The 18,962-nt window shown below is 42.2% G+C and overlaps 1 protein-coding gene across 19 annotated transcripts in view; it reads right to left on the bottom strand.

The window, feature by feature from the left end:
• Nucleotides 1–18,962, bottom strand: part of MTSS1 (MTSS I-BAR domain containing 1) — a 110,063-nt gene that overhangs the window by 24,277 nt on the left and 66,824 nt on the right. For 11 of the 19 annotated variants that reach the window (XM_027901511.1, XM_027901519.1, XM_027901520.1 and 8 more), the window contains 4 exons: nt 10,407–10,491; nt 8,910–9,001; nt 7,093–7,167; nt 1,561–1,572 (listed from right to left, as the gene is read on the bottom strand). In XM_027901511.1, coding sequence (XP_027757312.1) covers nt 1,561–1,572; nt 7,093–7,167; nt 8,910–9,001; nt 10,407–10,491 — 264 coding nt within the window. The remainder of the gene's footprint in view (nt 1–1,560; nt 1,573–7,092; nt 7,168–8,909; nt 9,002–10,406; nt 10,492–18,962) is intronic. The other 8 variants (XM_027901514.1, XM_027901523.1, XM_027901517.1 and 5 more) reach the window with 1 other exon arrangement.

The raw sequence follows: 18,962 nt of genomic DNA, 5'->3' as shown, positions 1-18,962 counted from the left end.
AAAGCCTCATGCAATTTCTTAAAAAAACGCTGTTTAAAAGCAACTTCAGTAAAGGGAAAGTATTAGGGAGCAGAAAAAGGCAAATCTCATTTTCAACTCAATTTCGTGTCTGTATTTTATAAGACAAACTAGCAAAGCTCTCAGCAACACCAAAGCAGAACAATGATCTTTAAATGCTCTCAGTGCAAGTCAGACTTCTAAAGTTAATGCTGTTACTGACAAAGTAATGCAGCAAATATTGGTGAAACTATTATTTTCCATGTTCTCACTTAAAGACTGCTCCCTTGCACTATTTTAAGTGTCTGCACAGAACTTGAATATTCAATGTTGGACATTTATAGAGTAGCAGAATTTACACTCTATAAGATAATGTTGAGTACACCACTGCTTGTACAAACCAAAGCAAGATCCAAGTCATTCATTCCCAAACCACCTTCTTTACAAGAGTACACCTGCTCCAGCTGCCAGGATGAACAACCCCTCAAAATTCTGTACAGTAAAGACAACAAATCAACTAATATGGATCTGGGCTGAGAATGGAAGAATTCTGCCACTGTTTATAGAAAGGTGGAAAATCTTATAGCTGGTCTTCAGACTCCTTCAGAAACAAAATTCGAGTCTTTCTGTTGGCTACTGGAGATCTGAATCAGCTGCTAATGTTCAAAAGCGCAAAGTCTTCCTTTAACAGAAAAGTTCCAAGTTACTAAATGAAGTTTTGAGACTGAATTACAAACCAGGAAAACCACAATATGTGGTTCCAAAAAAAGGGGACAAGCAGCAGATCCAGGAGCCCAGCTGAGGCACCTTGGTTGAAAAGCCATCTAATCAATCCAGTCAATCCGGGGGCCAATCTAATCAATCCAGGCTTCTCCAAAGGGAACACCTACATCACTACACCTGCAAGTGCAGGTATGGTTACTTCTCTCAAATTCAGAATCACGGCGCTTCGTTCATAAGGAGATCTCAAGGCAGCTACTTTAAATTTGCAATACAACTGAAACAGAACCCCAATTCAAACATATTTGAGGTGTGATCAGGCAACAGGAGAGGAGACAATCGTGATGCTGAATTCCAACCCCTTCCCCAGCATGAAGTAAATATAGTGATTTCTTATCCATCAGGTAAGAAAGATGCATGCGATTTTCAGAAAAAAGGGAATTTGGATCACAGGTTACAAGGACCAACACTAAGGACTTTAAGCTCTAGACTTTAAAAGTCATATTAACAATAAGATACTCAATTATTTGAACATCACCTTGATGACATCTATTCCATTTAACTTCTCTCCCAACTGTGACATGATTTATCTGTCCATGTTGATCCTTTTCTAAAATAAACCAGAGGTTTATCTACAATACTGATTTTCTTCTTTTACCAGTGTTCCAATTAGAAACCAAAAGAAAATAAATTAAAAGATGCTTTGTTCATTAAGATTAGGCAAATTTTAGTTTCATTAGAAATTAAAGTCTAGGCAGTTAGTGGAGACCAGACACCATAAAGAGGCCACAGCAAGGGCTACAATAAACCAGCCACCAGGGTTACAGCATGGCACAGACTTACCCAGAGCCTCAGCTGTCAGGCAGGTGCGCATGGTGAGAAATTGCAGGACACAAAATTGACACAGAAAGGAAAATAAAAAAAGTCAAACTGGTATTACAGCATTCCTAGAATTTAGACATTATCATCAGCGCCAAGACAAAAGAGTGAGCAGTCTGGACTAGGCTATTTTGACTTCTTCCATTGCTGATAAAGACAAATGCATTAGCTTTGCTTCCCGATGAGCTGTTGCAAGTTAAAACTCCTGGTTATTTACCATACATAGTTTTACTTTAAGAGATTTAAACCAGTTTAGACTTCTCAGTGAGAACACATTAACCTGCGCTGCAGAGAAAGTGCACAACACGGATAAACGTCGGATTCTGGTCAGGCTGATGAAGTGGCAAAAAGCTCATCCCCCTCACAGGGAAGAGGGAACTCAAACTTGCAGAACTCTGGGCAGGTGCTGAGTGAGTAACCACAGTGCTTTTTGATGTTCTCCACTGCAATTACATTAACAGATTGTTAATTAAATTAAAAGCTAATTGCTGATGCAATGTGGAAGAACATCAAAAAGATTAAGCATGATATGTGTATTTTAATTAAAAAACTTTTTATTATATGAAGTTTTGCAATAAACCTGGCTTGCTGTCAAAAAGAGGGGAACTATCAGGAGGCATTCAAAACTCAAGGAATGAAAGTAAATCAAAGGAATGTCTTCAGTCACTGATTTAGCGACATGCCTTCACTGCGTTTTTGTGAAGCAGAACTTCCATTATAAGCTTGCAGGGGGAAAAAAAACAACAACAAAACACCAAAAAGCCCTGCAGGCACCATGGCCTCATTCACACAGGACTTTTTCCCTGCAACGGATAAGGATAATTTGCTCATTAGCTTCCCTCCTCCTGAGCTGCATCATATTGACTCCACAGTGAGTCCTGGCTCTCACTTCCCTCGTCATGCCACGCTTGATCAATTTAGAGGAATGAGGTTATCTCCTGGAGGAGGAAGGGTCTGGCCAGGGGTTCCCCCTCCCCAGTCTGCCACTCCAGATGGGGTAAATGCCAAGTACAAAGAGTGCAAAGTACTTGAATGAGAAGGTCAGCATTTGCTTTAAGAACTGAGACATTTTTTCAGTTATAATTGTGTTGAAGAGCTTTATGTTTTTCACTTAAGAGTCACAGGGTTTGCACAACCGTCCTTGAGAGCTGTACAGCAACATTACAAAGACCAGAGTGTAACCCAAAAACAGCTGCAAAGGCCCTAAAACACAAACAGGTCATCTTTACTAACAAGGAGAAGGAAGAAAAAGCCCTTTTAGTAGTATTACAGTAAATTAATAATCATGTTCTACTCTCTCAATTTCATTAGAATCACAAAACACTTTCCAAGACCAGTGCATAGTCAAAAGGAGAGGCTGTCAGTTTGGATACCCAATATTGATGGGACACAAGAAGAAATGCTGTACTCAGTGTTAAGGCAATTCTGCAGAAACTTCTACAAATGGCTAAGAGATAAAACTCAGTTTGTATATTAACATGTGTTATGTTATTGGGAGAGTTTAGTATAACTTCTCATGTATCCACTTGGACATTTTCCTCAAAGCTCACACACAGTGTCACATGAAGAACCTGAAAATGAAACCTACCAGTCATGTTATAGGCAGAAGGGAAACCTGTCCAGTTAATCATTAATAGCCAAGCTGAAATACAGAAAATAAAGCCAACATGCACTCCAGATTTTACATATACATTCAGATATATTTTAATTTCGTCAGTTGATCCTTTTTTTTGTTAAACTAAGAATCATGCATTTTGTTAACCTTCCCAAATGGTTACATGCAGAGCCACAGCTGCTATCTCTCTTCTGAATTCAATACAGCATCAACAGCTTCTGGTAGCTATGGATCCACTTATGAGGCCCTGACTCAGCAGAAACCTAAACATGGAATTTATTTTAAATATATACATAATTATTCTGCTGACTCAGGTTAGCTGGGCTGACTTCTGATGGCCAATGTTTGTCTGAAAACAAAGAGCAATTTAGAAGATGTATGCAGTTCCATGCACTACACAGTTTCGTCTGTTCAGACAAGAGCTAAGTTTCAACACTGTGATGGGCAAGAAGCCCTACGGGCCTGTTCCTCGTGGGAACAGAGGCTGTAAGGAGAAGGAGGCACCTTGAAGATCATTATGACACCCTCAGGGACTGCATGGATCTGGTTGGTACATGAGGATCCTATTAAGACTACATAGATTTAGCTTCATATGGGCCTTTTTTTTTTTTTTTTTTTTTTTTAATAGTAAGACAACAAAAAGAATGTAAATTATCTCTGTGGAGTCTTTTGAAATTCAAGACCTTAATTTACACAAAGACATGTCACTTTACTAGATACACTCTAGCAAACTTCTGAAAAGGACCCCGAACATCCTTTTGTTTTGTTTGGAAAGCTTGGTGTTTTCTCCATCGCTTCAAGCTTTGGAAACACCTTTACTGCAATTAACACACTTACTCAGAAAACATAATTTCTAATAAATGATCTTAAGTGTCCAGCCTGAACTTTCAACTTGGCCGCATGGAACCAGAACAAACAGACCACGCACAAGCCGGGGCACAGGCAGATCCCCCCGTGTATTTGGCCCCTCGGTGGGGTGTCCAACCTGCAGTGCTCCTGCCAGGACAAGCCACGCAGCCCAGGGCCCTCTCTCCCAAATGTCCTAGGGATGCAGACAAGGAACGAGGAGCTGCTGTGCATGCTGCAGCCATCACCTACGAGAGAGAGCCTCTGCAGCTCGACGCAACAGGGCGAGAGGACACCCCCGCCGTGATGCGAATGAGGAAAAGTAGAGGGTTATATTTGAGTTCCTACATCTGAAGCTGCCCAAAGCAGAAGAAAACCACTTTCTCATCCAGTCACAGCAGAATAAGCTTGGAGGATCTTTTCAGTAGCATGCACAGTATTGAAGCAAATCCAGAATTCAGCAAACATCTCACTTGCCCACAGATGATTGCAAGGGTTAATTCAAAGATACTCTTACAAGCGCTAGGAAGGGAATGAATTGGTGGTTTTAGAGTTCCCATAGGTGAGTCAGTAACTTTACAGAAAAATCAAAGGGACAGGTCCTGCTTGAGGAAGAACAGAACAAAAAAAGTAAATCTGAGCAACAGGGAAACAGGAGAGCTGAAGACACAGTAAGACATTCATGCACTCTGCCACATGCCTGCCAGGAGAGTTTCACCCATGGTTCCCTGTCCATAGTTCAAACCTCATTTTTGACCTAAAGCAGAATCACTTCTGCACTTCTGTTATAAATAAATAACCCCCTTTTTGATTATTTTTATCCCTCAGTAACAGCAAAAGCAACATAATTCATCACACAGGACACTGAACAGAGCTGTCAAGATGGATATACACAAAAACATTTTCATGATGATATCTGACATTGCATTCAGACCAACATTCTATTTCCTCAAGGTAGGGATGAAAAAAACAAAGAGGGGAAAAAAATCTGCTACTTCTTTTTTTCTTCTGTATTTAAGCGCTGTAGATAACTTGCAAGAAGGCAGGGAGAACCTCCTTGGACCTTCTGCCCACTTGTGTTGGGAACCCTCAGGGCCAACAGCTCTGGGCATTCCTACTCTCACCCATATGAGCCTCAAGGCCTCCCTGCATCTCTCCTACTCAGGGGTCATGAGAACAACGCTCAGCTACTCAAAAATATTGCAGCTCCTGCTTTTCCCTGTACTGGCTACCTGTGAGTCTTCAGCTCTTCCACCCTCCCCATACACGTCCCTCTGTGAGCAGCTTTAACCCCACCTGGCTCCTATTGGGTTTGTGCTCTGGACCCAAATACCATGTGTGGGACAGTAGTTCCATGGAGGACAGCACAGAAATACAGCACCTTCACTACAACTCCAAAAGTATGTCAAAACAGCAAAATATAGCAAGGGAATGAACAGTGGGTTGGGGTTTTTCCTAGCAGCTTTTAGGTTCTCCTTTCTCTGCTTCACGCTTTACTGAAATTACAACTCCTTCTTCAATATTGTAGATTTACTCAATACCCAGAAGCAGGATAAAGGGGAGCTGGAGCCAGACAGCTGTCAATCCATAGAGACAGGCTCAAAAAAATGGCTCCTTCTTCACAGATCCCAATCACCCAAACCATTCTGTGCTTCAATATTTTTCTCAGTGCTCACCCACCATGCATTGACGGGTTGTTTGTATCACACGTGGACAAGAAGACATGAGACTAGAAAAGGAGGGGAAGACAGGAACAAAAACTAAGGGAGTATCACACACTCTCTACAGATGTTGGTCGGAAGTCAGACAATTCATCACCGAAAATGAGAAACATGTTTACACATCGCCCAAAACCAAAACCTTATCTCAAAAAGTCATGTTCCTCTAACGATCACCATTCTGATTTTAAACACTAAACTTCTGACAGACAGACACACAAAGCCTACTGAGCTAAGCTCCCTCTTGCTGGCTTCCACCTCTCCTTTCCTCATCTCTCATCTAACGTCAGCTAAAATTCAAGAGAAGTTTTCCAGTCATGTGGCTTTCTACCAGTGTAATTAACTGACTCACCTATTAGGAAGGACAGTCAGAGACAGCTCACCTGTTCTGGACAACACTTTTACAATTTCAAAATTTCAAGAAACTCCCCACCCCAGCATTTATTTTGCTTGTCCGTGGGTTCACAGTTTTTAGGCAGGAGGGGAAGGACAAGTTGCAACCTGCAGGCTGAGAGCTGCTCAAAGCACACTTCCAACCCTGCTGCTTCCGACCCAGTGCGGAAAAGGGAACCAGGAGGTCTGCTCCAAAGCCTGGTGAGGTTTGCACTCAGCCAAGTACAAGCTTTAGTGATGGCAATGCTGCAGCTACCACTGATGCATGTTTCCATTAAAATGACAGTGAAACTCCTGTGACAAGATGGTGGTGGGAGAGCAACCGAGCACAAGATTCAGGTACTAAAAAAGACAGATTGGCTTTGGGGAGAATTCCCTTTGTTTTCTCACTCATCTTTAGTTTCCTATGGTTGCCAAGTGCCCTCCCCCGATAACAACCTGTGCCACCTTCTCACACTCTAGAGGAATAATGTAAGATTGTTAACAGACTGTTAAAATAAAAAGAAAAAAGAAGAAAGGTGGTAGAAAGGAAGAACAGTGAGAAAAGTTAATAGTTAGAGAACATTTACATAATGGGGTTTTTTTATATCATTCCAAAAGATTCTAGAAAATTTTACAGGTATCTGCACAAGTCATGTTTGAATGTCAATGTTCCTAAGAAGAATAAGTCAGCAGCAAGGGTTCTATTTTGAAACATGACTGACTTTGTACAAACAGTTTTAAGGCTTTTGTATAAGAACATTAGATGGCAGCTCCAGAATATGATTTAAATGACACATAGTAATTCTATCCTGGTGTTCAAGTACATATCAGGAATACACTAGAGGGGACTGCATTATTACAACAGAAAGTCCTACTGCTGTTCAGTCTGTCAATGAGCACAGCCCAGAAGGCTTTTTAACAGTATAGTATGGAGCAAGTTACCTTTCTTTGCTTTCTTCTGTAGCTTCAGTGTGTCAGACGATTTCTTTTTTATCTCTTGGCGGGCTTTTTTGTATTCTAAAAAACACACAGAGTCTCTATTATCAACATACTCAGTGTCAAAACGAATGTTTTTCACAGAAAAGGTTATGTTTGAAGACATTAGACTACCAACTTTTAGAGGACAGCTAGTATTAATCAAAGCAGCTTAGAATTCACATATTGTAGTGCCCATACATTTAGCTTAATATAACATTTTAGGGTGTGAGCACATTCACATACCAAAATCTTTTCCAAATAAAACAAAGCCTTTACAGAAATAACAACTGAGAACACAGTACAAAATTAGAGTGCTTTTTACTTCAGACTCATCCACTCTCAAGAATGGAAAACAGAGATGACAGGTTTCTTGAAACATCTGTGTTCAAAAACAAGCATCCAGAAATGGCAAGGCAGAGAATATCCTGTGATCCCTCTCCAGCATGAGAGTCAGGCAGAGGGAGAGGGTGCTAAAACTTTGCCCAAGGAAGGGTCACATTGCTAGCTCTTTCTGATGAAGTGGAACACACTGCAGTTGTCCTCATTTTCAGATGAGCTGCAAATCCTGGGAGAATTAAAATCCCAGAACAAAATATTCAACCTCTAGTGCAGGGACACTAAAGGTACCAGATATGAAAGCCAATACTTTAAAAAAAAATTAAAAAAATAACAAAAAAAAGGCATGTATGCATGTATGTACATATACACATACACTTTAACAAAGGAGTCAATGTTACTACTCTTCTAATAGATGGAAAAACAGAAGCAGGCTGGTGGCAGGCACAAGAACTGTACCGAGGCCAACTGCACTCCCAACACCCAAGTCTGCCCACTAAACCCTAAAATCTCACTGCCACTTTGGCCAGGGTCACCCCCACCTGCAGGAACCCAGGTGATTCCTCCCTACCTGCTTAACACTCTGCAGCACAAGGCAGGGATTTAATCAAGGGCTTCTGATTCAACTGCTTCTATGTGATCACAGTAACAGTGGAGCAAGAAGCAAATCCTCTCTTGGAGGCCATGCCCACTCCTTCCCATCAGTTCTCACCCTCTCCAAAATAAACTGTGGTGTTCTTACTTCTTTCAGATATAGCCAAAGTCTTCAATTTTCAAGTGGCGAACTGGAACCTGCTTTCAGCACCTGTGCTAGAGGGCCACCATCCCCAGTATAAGTTTTGCAAAGCCAAAGGCATCTACCTATGCACTTGCTATGGAGGCAAGACTGCTGCCTCCTGCTCATTCCCCCAGGAAAGCCTCTGGAGCCATCATCAGCACTGCAGCTCTGGGCAACCCATGTCCAGGACACAGCTCTCCCACTCCCCAGGTGCAACACTGCTGCGTGGCATCAGGTATAAAATAACGATGCTCAGTGTTTTACAGGGCTGTGCGTTCTCTGGAGGACGTTGTGTCTGAGGTGTAACATGATCTTACAATTTGCTTTTAATGACACCCCGGGGCTTTGTAGGGAAGGATGTGGCATCTCCAGTCCTCAGCACTATCGGAGAACACACAGGGAGAGCAGGCTAACAGAGTTACAACTAGTAATGGCTTATCAGTCAAGGAAACAACCCACCCCTTGGGGTCCTGCAAACTAAACCTGCAAAATGCATAGCAAGGGTTAAAATTTTGTTAGGCATTTTGGGAGAGGAGTGTTTTAGAAGCGAGAAATTGCTATACATATTTAAGCACGTCATTCAGTCCCCCGGTACAAACATGAAAAGAGGAAGAAAAACTGATATTACAATTTTACTCCTATTAAAGAACTCTTCCTCTGTAACTACCTTTTGCATGGTCTTTATCCAGCTGATTGGCCACTTTCTTCCACTCTTCCATCTGTTCTTGAAGTGGGTTTATCAGACAGTCAATTAAAGCACTAATTTTGTAGGAAAAACACAAAGAGCAATCAAATCCTGCAGATGCCCCTATTCTTACAGAGAGAGCCAAGGTCAATATTGGAGTATTTTTACTTTTTGCTGTGACAGCTACCAGTGTCACAATGTAAATACCAGAACATAAAAATGTTTACACTGGAGAAAGCAAAAGAAAGAACTGGATCAAAAAAAAAGTAAAAATCCACATCACAAAATAACCAGAATTACTGCGCAGAAGTTCAGGACAGTGAGGAACAGAGAGTAAAGCAGAGGAGTGACCCAAACAGGTCAATGTAAACAGTTAGATCCTACTGAGCTGTCACACAGTTTAAATGGATATTCTGGAGACCAGAAAGGTTCACGCAGCCATGAAGATTATAAACTTAAATAACACATGTAAATACACAAGAAGACAGAGCAGTTGTACAAGAGAACAACATCCTGGCCAGTGATGGGCCTCACCTTGCATCAGTGGAGCCCATGATACAGCACCAGTAATGCTGCACTAATGAATGAGACTGGGATCAAATCATTTAAACAGCTAACTCTTGGGTAACTGGAGACTAAAGTTGTCTCTTCACAGCCAATTTCTTAACTATCTTTATTTTAAAATAATCACAGAAAAATCATAGAATGGTTTGGGTTGGAAGGGACCTTAAAGGTCATCTAGTTCCAGTCCCCCTGCCACGGGCAAGGACACCTTCCACTAGACCAGGTTGCTCAGGGCCCTACCCAACCTGGCCTTGAACACTTCCAAAGATGGTGGAAAAAGGGAAAAAACATACCAGGTCATCAGCAAATGGTGAAACATCATTTGTTTTCACCTCAGGTCAAGTATAACTTTCTAGTTTGGTTAAAAAAGGTACATGTGTGCAAACTACAACTTGTACAAATTGGTTTTGTAAAGCCCAGTTTTCATATGAGCTAATCCTCTCTCATTACCTCTACAGTCTGACCTCAACTGCAAAAAGGGGATGAGAGAATTTGCCTTTTCTGCACTCATTTGCTGAAAGTTTTTGTCTTGGCCACAAGCTGTTTGGGCTCTCCAGTAAGCTGAGGAAGCAGCACAACATGGTGCTGCTGCTTTAAAACTTAGTAACAAAGCTTAAAGTCCTGAAACCAAGACAGGTCAGTTGGTCATATCAGCAGTAGCCTGCTCAGCACTGAGCAACAGGAGCTGACAGTGGGAATTTGCAGCATTTAGAGGTGATTTGAGGTGACTAGCCCAGCCCCCAGAATGTGCAGTGAAATCCTGCATGTTCACAGCACCTAACGTGCTGTGGGACAGAGAAAAATTGCTGTTCTCAGTGACACTGGCAGAGATCAGCTGAGAAGCCAATGCTGGTGGACAGCTTTAGCACCAGAAAGATGAACCTCCAGTGCCAGGACAGGTAGGGAGCCCCTCACCTTGAGAACTGCCGGAGTTTCGACTCTATACTTCTGTGCCTCATACACATCCTGGTGAGAGCAGACCCAATCTCTCTGGTACCACCTGAAAAACACAAAACAGAAGGCAGGTGAGACCCCTGATGAGATTCCTGCCTGTGGTGTAGAGGCATAAGAACCAGGAGGCAGGCGCCAAGTCTTCCAGAGCAACTGTAAAACTGATTAATAGTAAATGTAGAATCAACCAGGCTAATAATGGGGCAGACCTCGAGGGTATCTGCCACCTCGGGAAGAGATTAATTCCTGTTTACCTAGAGACCAGAACTGAACAATCAAACATGATTATTCTCAGCAGCTTTCTGCGCTATGAGGTCCAACTCTGCGGTAGAAGAGTTAAAAGCACCTGAAGATGTCAAAAGCCAAGAAGCAAAGCCGGCACAAGGGAGTGGGCATCTATGGATAGCTTATTTACACATTTTGGAAATAAACCTAGGGGATTCCATCCGATTTTCCCATCCCTTTAGATCCAGTGCCTCCAAGGGATTCTGCTCCTCCGGGATAAGTGCCCGATCCCACACGCCGCAGGCCCCGGCATGGCCAGGAGGTGGCGCCGTTCGCTGCAACCCCTCAGGCATCCCTCAGGTGGGACAACCAGCGGTTCTCCAAGGGCTCCTCCTCCTCCTCCTCCTCCTCCCCCCAAGTTCTGCCTTCCGAAAACACACATTCCTTGATTCCCCACTTCGATCAGCATTACCAGCTCTTATCAACCCATTTCGATATAACTTTGTTTTGGTTAGTTGCTAGTTTTGGTAGTTCCACAGTTCCCACTTGCAAATCAAATCACTGTTTTTCAGGGTAAAAAGCATCAACCTCTGTACAAAAGGTTTCCAAACTGCAGTGCTTTCTGCAACAGTGAATGTATCAGCAACTATTTAAAAGACCTATTTGATTATCAGAATAACTTTAGACTTGTATCACAGAGTAAAATCTTCCTTAGGCTTTAAAAATGGCATTGCCCAAGTGAAAAACAACAACAAAAAAAGTCTTCCTAAGAAACTTGAAAATTTTTGATAATTTCGGTTTTTTAAACGTGAAAAAAGTCACCATTTTCCTGCATTCTTGCAGAATTAAATCCTGTGCCCACAAAATGGTTGTGGAACAAAGAGACTAAATAACTGGAACAAACTGTGGCTATTTGGCATTTTCCATTGTTCAAAAAGATAAACAGAAAGTCCTTTGTCACTTGCCCAATTGCTCATGTTTTTATAAGGAGCTATTGAAATAATATTATTTAGTAACACTGAAGAGCTGTAGCCTCTCTGCATATGAGTGGTTGGGAAAAGCATACGGACTCCAGCTCTGGAAGAGATGGATCCAAACCCATCTCTTCCGGTGATGCTGCACTTGCACACACTGTGACAGACTCGGGTAAATTGAAAAGCAATACAGAAGATGGGGGAGGTGTAAGAGAGAGAAAACAACTGGAGAAAGGACAATATCCACAACAAAACATCTCTATCCCAAAATAGGCATTCTTCTCTGGAGTCACTGCCAAATAAAAATAATTTTATTTCAGAGCCCAATGTGGCACAACTCCAATGACAGAGAAGGAGAAATGAACCAAAAACTTCCATTGCCATTAGCAGAGTAATTCTGAATTGAGTTTATGCAGAAGGTAGGTTTTTCAGGTTAAAAACTCACTGACATACTGGAATATTAAATACTGTCAGTGATTAAGTGACAGTGCTTTCCTTAGTCTGTTATACGAAAAAGGAAGGGTCATATCAGAGCAATGATAAGGGAATAAGGCACCATGTGTTTTGGAGACTAGGAAGCAAGGGTCAGTTACTGTTAATATTAAATTGCAAGATAACAGAATTTTATCTGAAACACCAACAATCGAAGTATAAATATATCCCCCCAACATATAGTACAGACGGATGGACAAGGTCAGCCAAACAGCAATACAAAGTTTGGTCTATACACTGGTAGTTGTGCTGGTTTAAAAAACAACAGAAAGAAACCAACAACAAAAAAAACCAAAACAAAACAAAAACCCCAAACCACAACAAAAATAAATAAATCTTGGAATGAAAAGGTTATTACATTGGAGAAAAAAAAACCAAACCAAACTTGTTGGGAATGAGAGGGCTACTGGTTTTTCCCACCTATTGAAACTTCATGTTAACCGTGAAGTATTTACAAGAATATGGTCTTAATTTTATTCTGTGAATAAAGATTGTTCTAACAAAGTGGAAGTAAATGGGAAAAAATGGTTTGGATAAATTTTTAATGATGTCCCTTCTGGAAACAGGGTGTTCCAGAAGATGGGTTCAGGATTCTGCTTGGGAAAGACAATGAGGGATGCTGCTGGAAAGTTTGGGAGGGCTGATCCAGCACCTCAGCTTGGTGAGGATGGACTCAGGGAGGGCTGCGGGGAGTGGGTCAGGCCTGGCAGAGGTTACTGGACTAAAGGAAAGACAGTACCAGCCTGTCTTGTCCCACACCTGAATCCCCACTGCTCCTCCTAAATGTATTAACTACTCCAACAGCACTGGAGTTCAACCTTCCTGATCCCAACTATAGTAACTGTTAAGAATACAAATGCTTCATGAAAAAGCAAAAAAAAGTTAAATACAGGCCTCTCAACACCCTTTGATTTACTGAGCTGGAGCACTGTGGCCCTCACCGATGTGGTCAGCTGTTCTTCCAGGAACACCTGTAGTGCAAAGGATTTATCTCAACTTTCAGAAGGAGGTTTCAGCAAAGGCTGGTTCCCACCAGCAGAACTGCACTGATGCTCCTGTTTCTGAAGGACTGGGATCAGCTGGCTATACAAACTGTCGGAAGGGAACCTGTTTGTACCACTGCAGTGGTTTGAAAATATCCAAACATAACAAGGGACGGTAGCTCGGATTTGTTTCTTTCACCCACTCTCAGCTGCAGTGAACAAGAGAAACATATGTTTTACATAAATTACAGCAGCAGCAGGTGGCCAAAGTGTGTATTCTGCTCACAGAGATGGACCTCACAAGCAGCATTAATGTGTGTGGAAGTCCTGGTACTGGCTACGCACCCTGAGTAGTCAAAATCTAGGAAGGAGTTTATTGCACTGGGCAATGCCAAGGTCATATGAAACCTGCTTCAGTCTCCAACCTAATTTATGGTTTATCTTTTCAAAAACCTGCTCCAAAAGCGACCAACTGCGTACCGACTCAAGGACAGAGCCGTGAGCTGCGCGCGCAGAAGACCAGTGGAGATAACTTCTTTTTCAGTGCCATCAACCCACAGACACAGTGGCAAGAAGAGCATCTGACAGAGAAGTCCATCAGGATTATGCTGAACACACTGCCTGTCTCCACTTCACTTACAAACAGGTCTCTGGAAGAAAGCTATGACATTCTCCAGTGTTCTCCAACTTCCTAAAAGAAATACTGAGGCCACACTAGTAAACTTTCCATCAACCCACGAGTAGGTTGGAGGGGTGACCTGGGCTCCATTCACTGCTCTGCAGCTATGCAAGTCAAATTACTGTGCCTGGGACTCTCAGTTTATGAAATGAGGCTGTAAGTTATCTGCTTCTCTGACATACTGTAATAATTCATCCATTAAGGCAAACAATGCCTGGGAACAGTGTAAAGTAATACTTCGAAACTGGAGACGAGAGCTGTATTCATCAGAATTCCCACTCAGAGAAAGTGGCTTAACAAAATGCTCCTGTCAAATTTGATTAGAAAGTGGTTGATAACATCAGCCTGATTTCTCATAAGTAAAAGGTGACTCTGCAAGGCAAAACGTGCTTTTGCTCTCACCTGCTTCTCCCTTTCCTGCCTAAGCCTGTAAAAGATCACAAACTTTTTTCATGTAAGATAATTAAACAAAAGTCTGTGGATCACTACACTACAATCAGTCCACTATAAAGGCATAAATGATTTTCTTTTGATGCTTGTTTGTCATTCAACATTGCAGAGAGACAACAGGGACAGATTGTAGGAAAGAGACTCGATTGTTTTATTGGAGTCATTATGTTTGTGTTTAATGATGATCATATATCAAGGAAATGATTATTTGATGAAATGTGCAGCTGTACAACTGTGTGGCCTCTATATATTCCAAACAAGTAGCTACAATCAACCTCTTATCTTCCTCCTCTCCCTTCACTGCTGAGCAACTCCAGCAGGCTCAGAAGATGCTGCCTTTCAGGAAGTGCCTTTTAGGCTCCAACTTGTTAACGAGTTCATCTTTGTCTTCAAGGGCATAGTCCAAATGTTTCAGCTACTTCCCTCTTTCCAAAAGGGAGAGAATGATGAAAAATGGATGTAATACGTTTGCAATTTCAAAGTTATCAGAAGAGGCTTCCATTTTTGAGTAAAGATTAAAGCAGGAGTGGAACGGAGGCTGGATTATTAAATACAACTCCGAACACGGAGGCTATGACAGAATGACTAACAGTAGGACATTTTAAGTTAATGGCCATTATTCAACCCTTATCCAAATTCATGCTGTTAGAAGAGCAAGCAGCTTCCATCACTAATTACACGTGGCATGGACCTTGATATTACAAAACATTTTATGCTTATATCTCCAGGAAATTCAAGAATGATGGGATCAGTTCCAGGGTGTTACAGAGGATAGAGGAAAAATGAGGGCTTTTGCCTAAAAGTGACTAGCACAGGGGCAAGTCACTACTGGGACACAAGTAAGCAATCACTACTGGGACAGAAACCCGGATCTGGAACTACGGGAGCACTTCATGTTTCAGGGTGTCAGTGGCCTCCAAGTAAGGCCTGTAAGTTGGAAAAACACATCAAGAACTGTAGACAATAGAAGGATGTTGTTCTGCATCTACCAGTGAGGAAAAGAGAACAGGACACCCTCAGTCCTACAGCTCCTGTGAGCCTTTATGAGCAGCACTTTATATTAAAGTTTCTGAAAGCTGCTGCTCAAAACCAGCAAAAAAACCCCTATTTATTGAGCTGCTTTTTTTTTTTTTTAATTTAATTTAGACATCCTTCAGAGAAGACTGGATCAACAAATGCAGATTCAAGGTCAAGATCACTTATGAAATTTAATAAAGAAACTCTCGCTGGCCATTGTCATATGCCGTACCGCTGTGGTTGTCATTGCAAAGGAATAGATTGCTTGCAATGTTCAGTCAAGAGCCCTTTTGGGCAAATTACTTGGAGAACATATTTACAGAGGCCTGCTACGGAGTTGTCGCATTTGCCAGAGCCCCACACAGTCCCACTGAGAGGAAAATGCAGGGTTTATTTTCTTGTTGGCAGAAGAAACTAGCATTTGTTCATGGATGGGACTAGAATTTTCTCAAACTGCACTTTCATTGATCTTAAAGGAGGAAGAAGAGTTAAGGAGAAGACTGGCAGTGGCAGTTAGTTAAAGCAGCAAAGGAGTCAAAGGAACAGGAAACCCGAACCACCCCTAGCCCACAGCCTGCCCTGGCAACCACCAGCTTTCGGAAGTCCTTAAAACAGACTATGACCATGTTCTCTGCTAAAGAACATGCAAGAAAGCTCTTGTGACTTCTTCTGATCTAGCTTATTCCTCTGCTAAGCAGCATTTTTGCTCACTCTAGCTGTTCTCCAAGCAGAGCGCTGGGCAAAATCCTCACCCCCCAGGAGTCAAATGAGCAGCGCCAGCAAAGAAGCAGGGTCAGAATTTCACTCATGCACACAGAGGTCACTTCACAGTCCATCCAACATATAAATACAGTCATGAACCAGCCCTGCTCTGATCTCTGGACAGTTTAGGTTTAGTCAGTTAGACAGTTCAGGGTTTAGTGCTTTGGGAAGGTTTTAAGTTATCATAGGACACATTGGTTCAAATTCTGAGAAACTAAGAAGTCTGTCACTGATTCACAAAATTGTAAGAGATACAAAATGCATCACTGAACTGTGACATCCTGTTAGGGAGCAGTAAAAGTCCAAGCAGAAATGCTTGCTAGTAACAAAATCCTCAAGTCTGAGGTGTTTGTGTCAGGAGTGCAAGCTGGATGGGTCCCTCCTCCTCTCCCTTTCACAAACACTGTTGCCAGCACAGACAGCAGCATTTTTCTTCTGGTGATTTCTTTCAAGAACTAAGATCCATCCCTCCTCACAGGTGCTTTTTGCTCATTTTTATGAGCCCAGAGTTCTGTATCAAGGTTTTAATGCCACAAAAACAACGCATCATCAGAAACAGATTTGCTTAGAAGACCAAATGCCACACTTGAGTTTTCCAAGGGCCGTTATTTTTTCTTTGTAATACTAATATTTTCAGTACTGAAAACATACAGGGCCTGCTGAACATCTGTACTCACAATGAACCTGCACCCACTACTGCCCATACCTTTTCCTCATTTCTTTTCAAATTTATAGAAAAAGGTATTTCCATAATCATTCTATAAATAGCTCCATAAACCTAACGGCCTTACTCTGAGCAGATCCAACTGCTTTGCTCCAAGTGCTATACCCACTACTGGCTCAAGGAAGGCAGGTGACATGAGTCACCAAGCTCGCTCTCCAATAAAAAAAGGAGCACGCTAATAAAAAGGATCCTATGATGAAATGGGAATTCCTGAGGCTGCTGAAGAACATGAGGCCAAGCCTGTGCACTATTCTGGAGTAATCCCTCACCTTCGCAGCATTCCAGAGCTGAGCTGCTAGCCAGCAAGTATCCAAGGGCCAGCTCCATCAGCCAGGGATACTCACTGCACTGAGGACCACACTCCACTGTGTGCTCCAGATAGTGGAAAGATGGAGATCTGGTTCAGGCCCATTTAGATAGTCAGACTCACTGATCTCCATACCTTGATGAATTTGGCTTTAAATGAACATTTAACGTCAGCCCAACATGTGAAGAAGGCAGTAACTCATGATACTTATGTTCTTCTGAAGTACCAGTCTTTATTTCGTCTGGGCCCAGCGATGAACTGTGATGTAATTTGATTAGAGGCCAGCAGTATTCAATGAGGGAAAGGGATAATACACTTACAGCAAATGGCTTGGAACGCGAAGTGCAATTCCACTGCACACTCGGCAGCACATGCACTGCTTACATTGAACTGACAACTTCCACAGAGGCTGTAAAAAGCCTTGAAGCTCTCTCTCCTCTTTGTGTTTACCTATTGGCCTTGCAAATACCTCTGGCTCCAGAAGCCAAAAGCCCCTTAATTTGGGTTTCCCAACCACCTGTGCTGCTGATCCCAATCCAGCAAGGATTCCAGCTACCACTAAATGGCTGCTGCCTCCAAAACAAAATGAAGCACCACCAGGACAAGCAGGTGCAAAAAGCAGAAGAAAAGTTTATTTTTAAATCCAAGTCAGCAGATCTAACTGAAACCCCACAGCAAGCAGATCTGCAGAATAAGGCAGTGCTATTTTTATATGCTGTCACTTCTTCCACCAGAGCACACTTCCTTTAGTGAATGGAGGGAAAGATCATGGAGGGACAAAGGGAGGTAAATATCACTGAAACTACCACAAGGAATTATCAGTTCAAGAAATTTTAGAGAAAATCTATTATTTTTCAGTTAGTTATACAGAGACACATCATCATCAACCCATCAAAAGACTCAATGCACACCTAAGCTCTGAGCGCAGCACCTCAGTCCCTGGGCACCAGGGGAAGCTCTGCCCCTGCCCCAAGTATTCAGGGATGTGGTTCCCTCTCACTTGAGCAACCTTGTGCCTTTGCTCAGAGTTAATGATCTCTAACTACAACACATACATATGTGTGTGTGTGGGGGGGGGTGTTGTATTGGAGGTGATGCTTCAAAAGGCAATACATACATCTTCATTCAGGTGCTTTCTCAATGCAGCTGCTCTGTGTGCTCCAAACTTAAAAAACTGTCTCAAATATTTATTGGAATACCCATGGCTCAACTTCATCCCCGCTGACTGATTTAGTGCCACCCCAAACTCATTTCAACATGGCTTGGTAGAAGCCTTCTTGGTAGAAGAGATTAAAAACACACTGACTTTGCAGACTACTACTCCAAACCACAAGAGATTCATCAGCAGACACATGGAAAACCTGTGCACCTTTTTAATTGAGTGGTAGATAACGAGAGGGTAGCAAGAATCCATGGCACTGGTGTTTACAGTTACCTGGATTGTCTCAAAGCTCATATTGCCTGGTGCTATATATACAGACAGTTGTGCTGTTTACTGGGTCAGCTCTCAAACAGTTAACCAGCTTTGTCCCCACTGATAGGTTTGGGGATTTTTTTTTTGGCCACACTCGACTAATTTTCAATGTCAGCTTCCTCAGCCTTACTGAAATATAATGCATTTTCACAAAAGCAAAGGACAATGTCATTGCATGTGTTTGACACCAGCTGGCTGCTTGAGCCTGCAGTACAAAGGAATTTGATATAGAACAGTGAACTCGGTTTAAAAAAAAAAAACAAAGACATGTTCCACCTGTTATGGAAAGTGAAATGAGGAGAGTTTCTTCTCCAAGCAGAGGAACTGGAGACCTTTGTGCTTTTGGCCACAAGCTCAATAAGCACACGCTCTGAAAAACGCAGGGAACTCTGAGTTCATACTTTTGAATTTAGAAAAGGTACGGACATTTTCT

This window comes from Empidonax traillii, unplaced genomic scaffold (assembly GCF_003031625.1).
Source record: "Empidonax traillii isolate 1590-97213 ecotype Southwest subspecies unplaced genomic scaffold, ASM303162v1 scaffold796:size359387, whole genome shotgun sequence".
Classification (NCBI taxonomy): Eukaryota; Metazoa; Chordata; class Aves; order Passeriformes; family Tyrannidae; genus Empidonax; species Empidonax traillii.
Note: the sequence above shows the minus strand (reverse complement) of the source record. Positions and strands in the feature narration are given on the sequence as shown.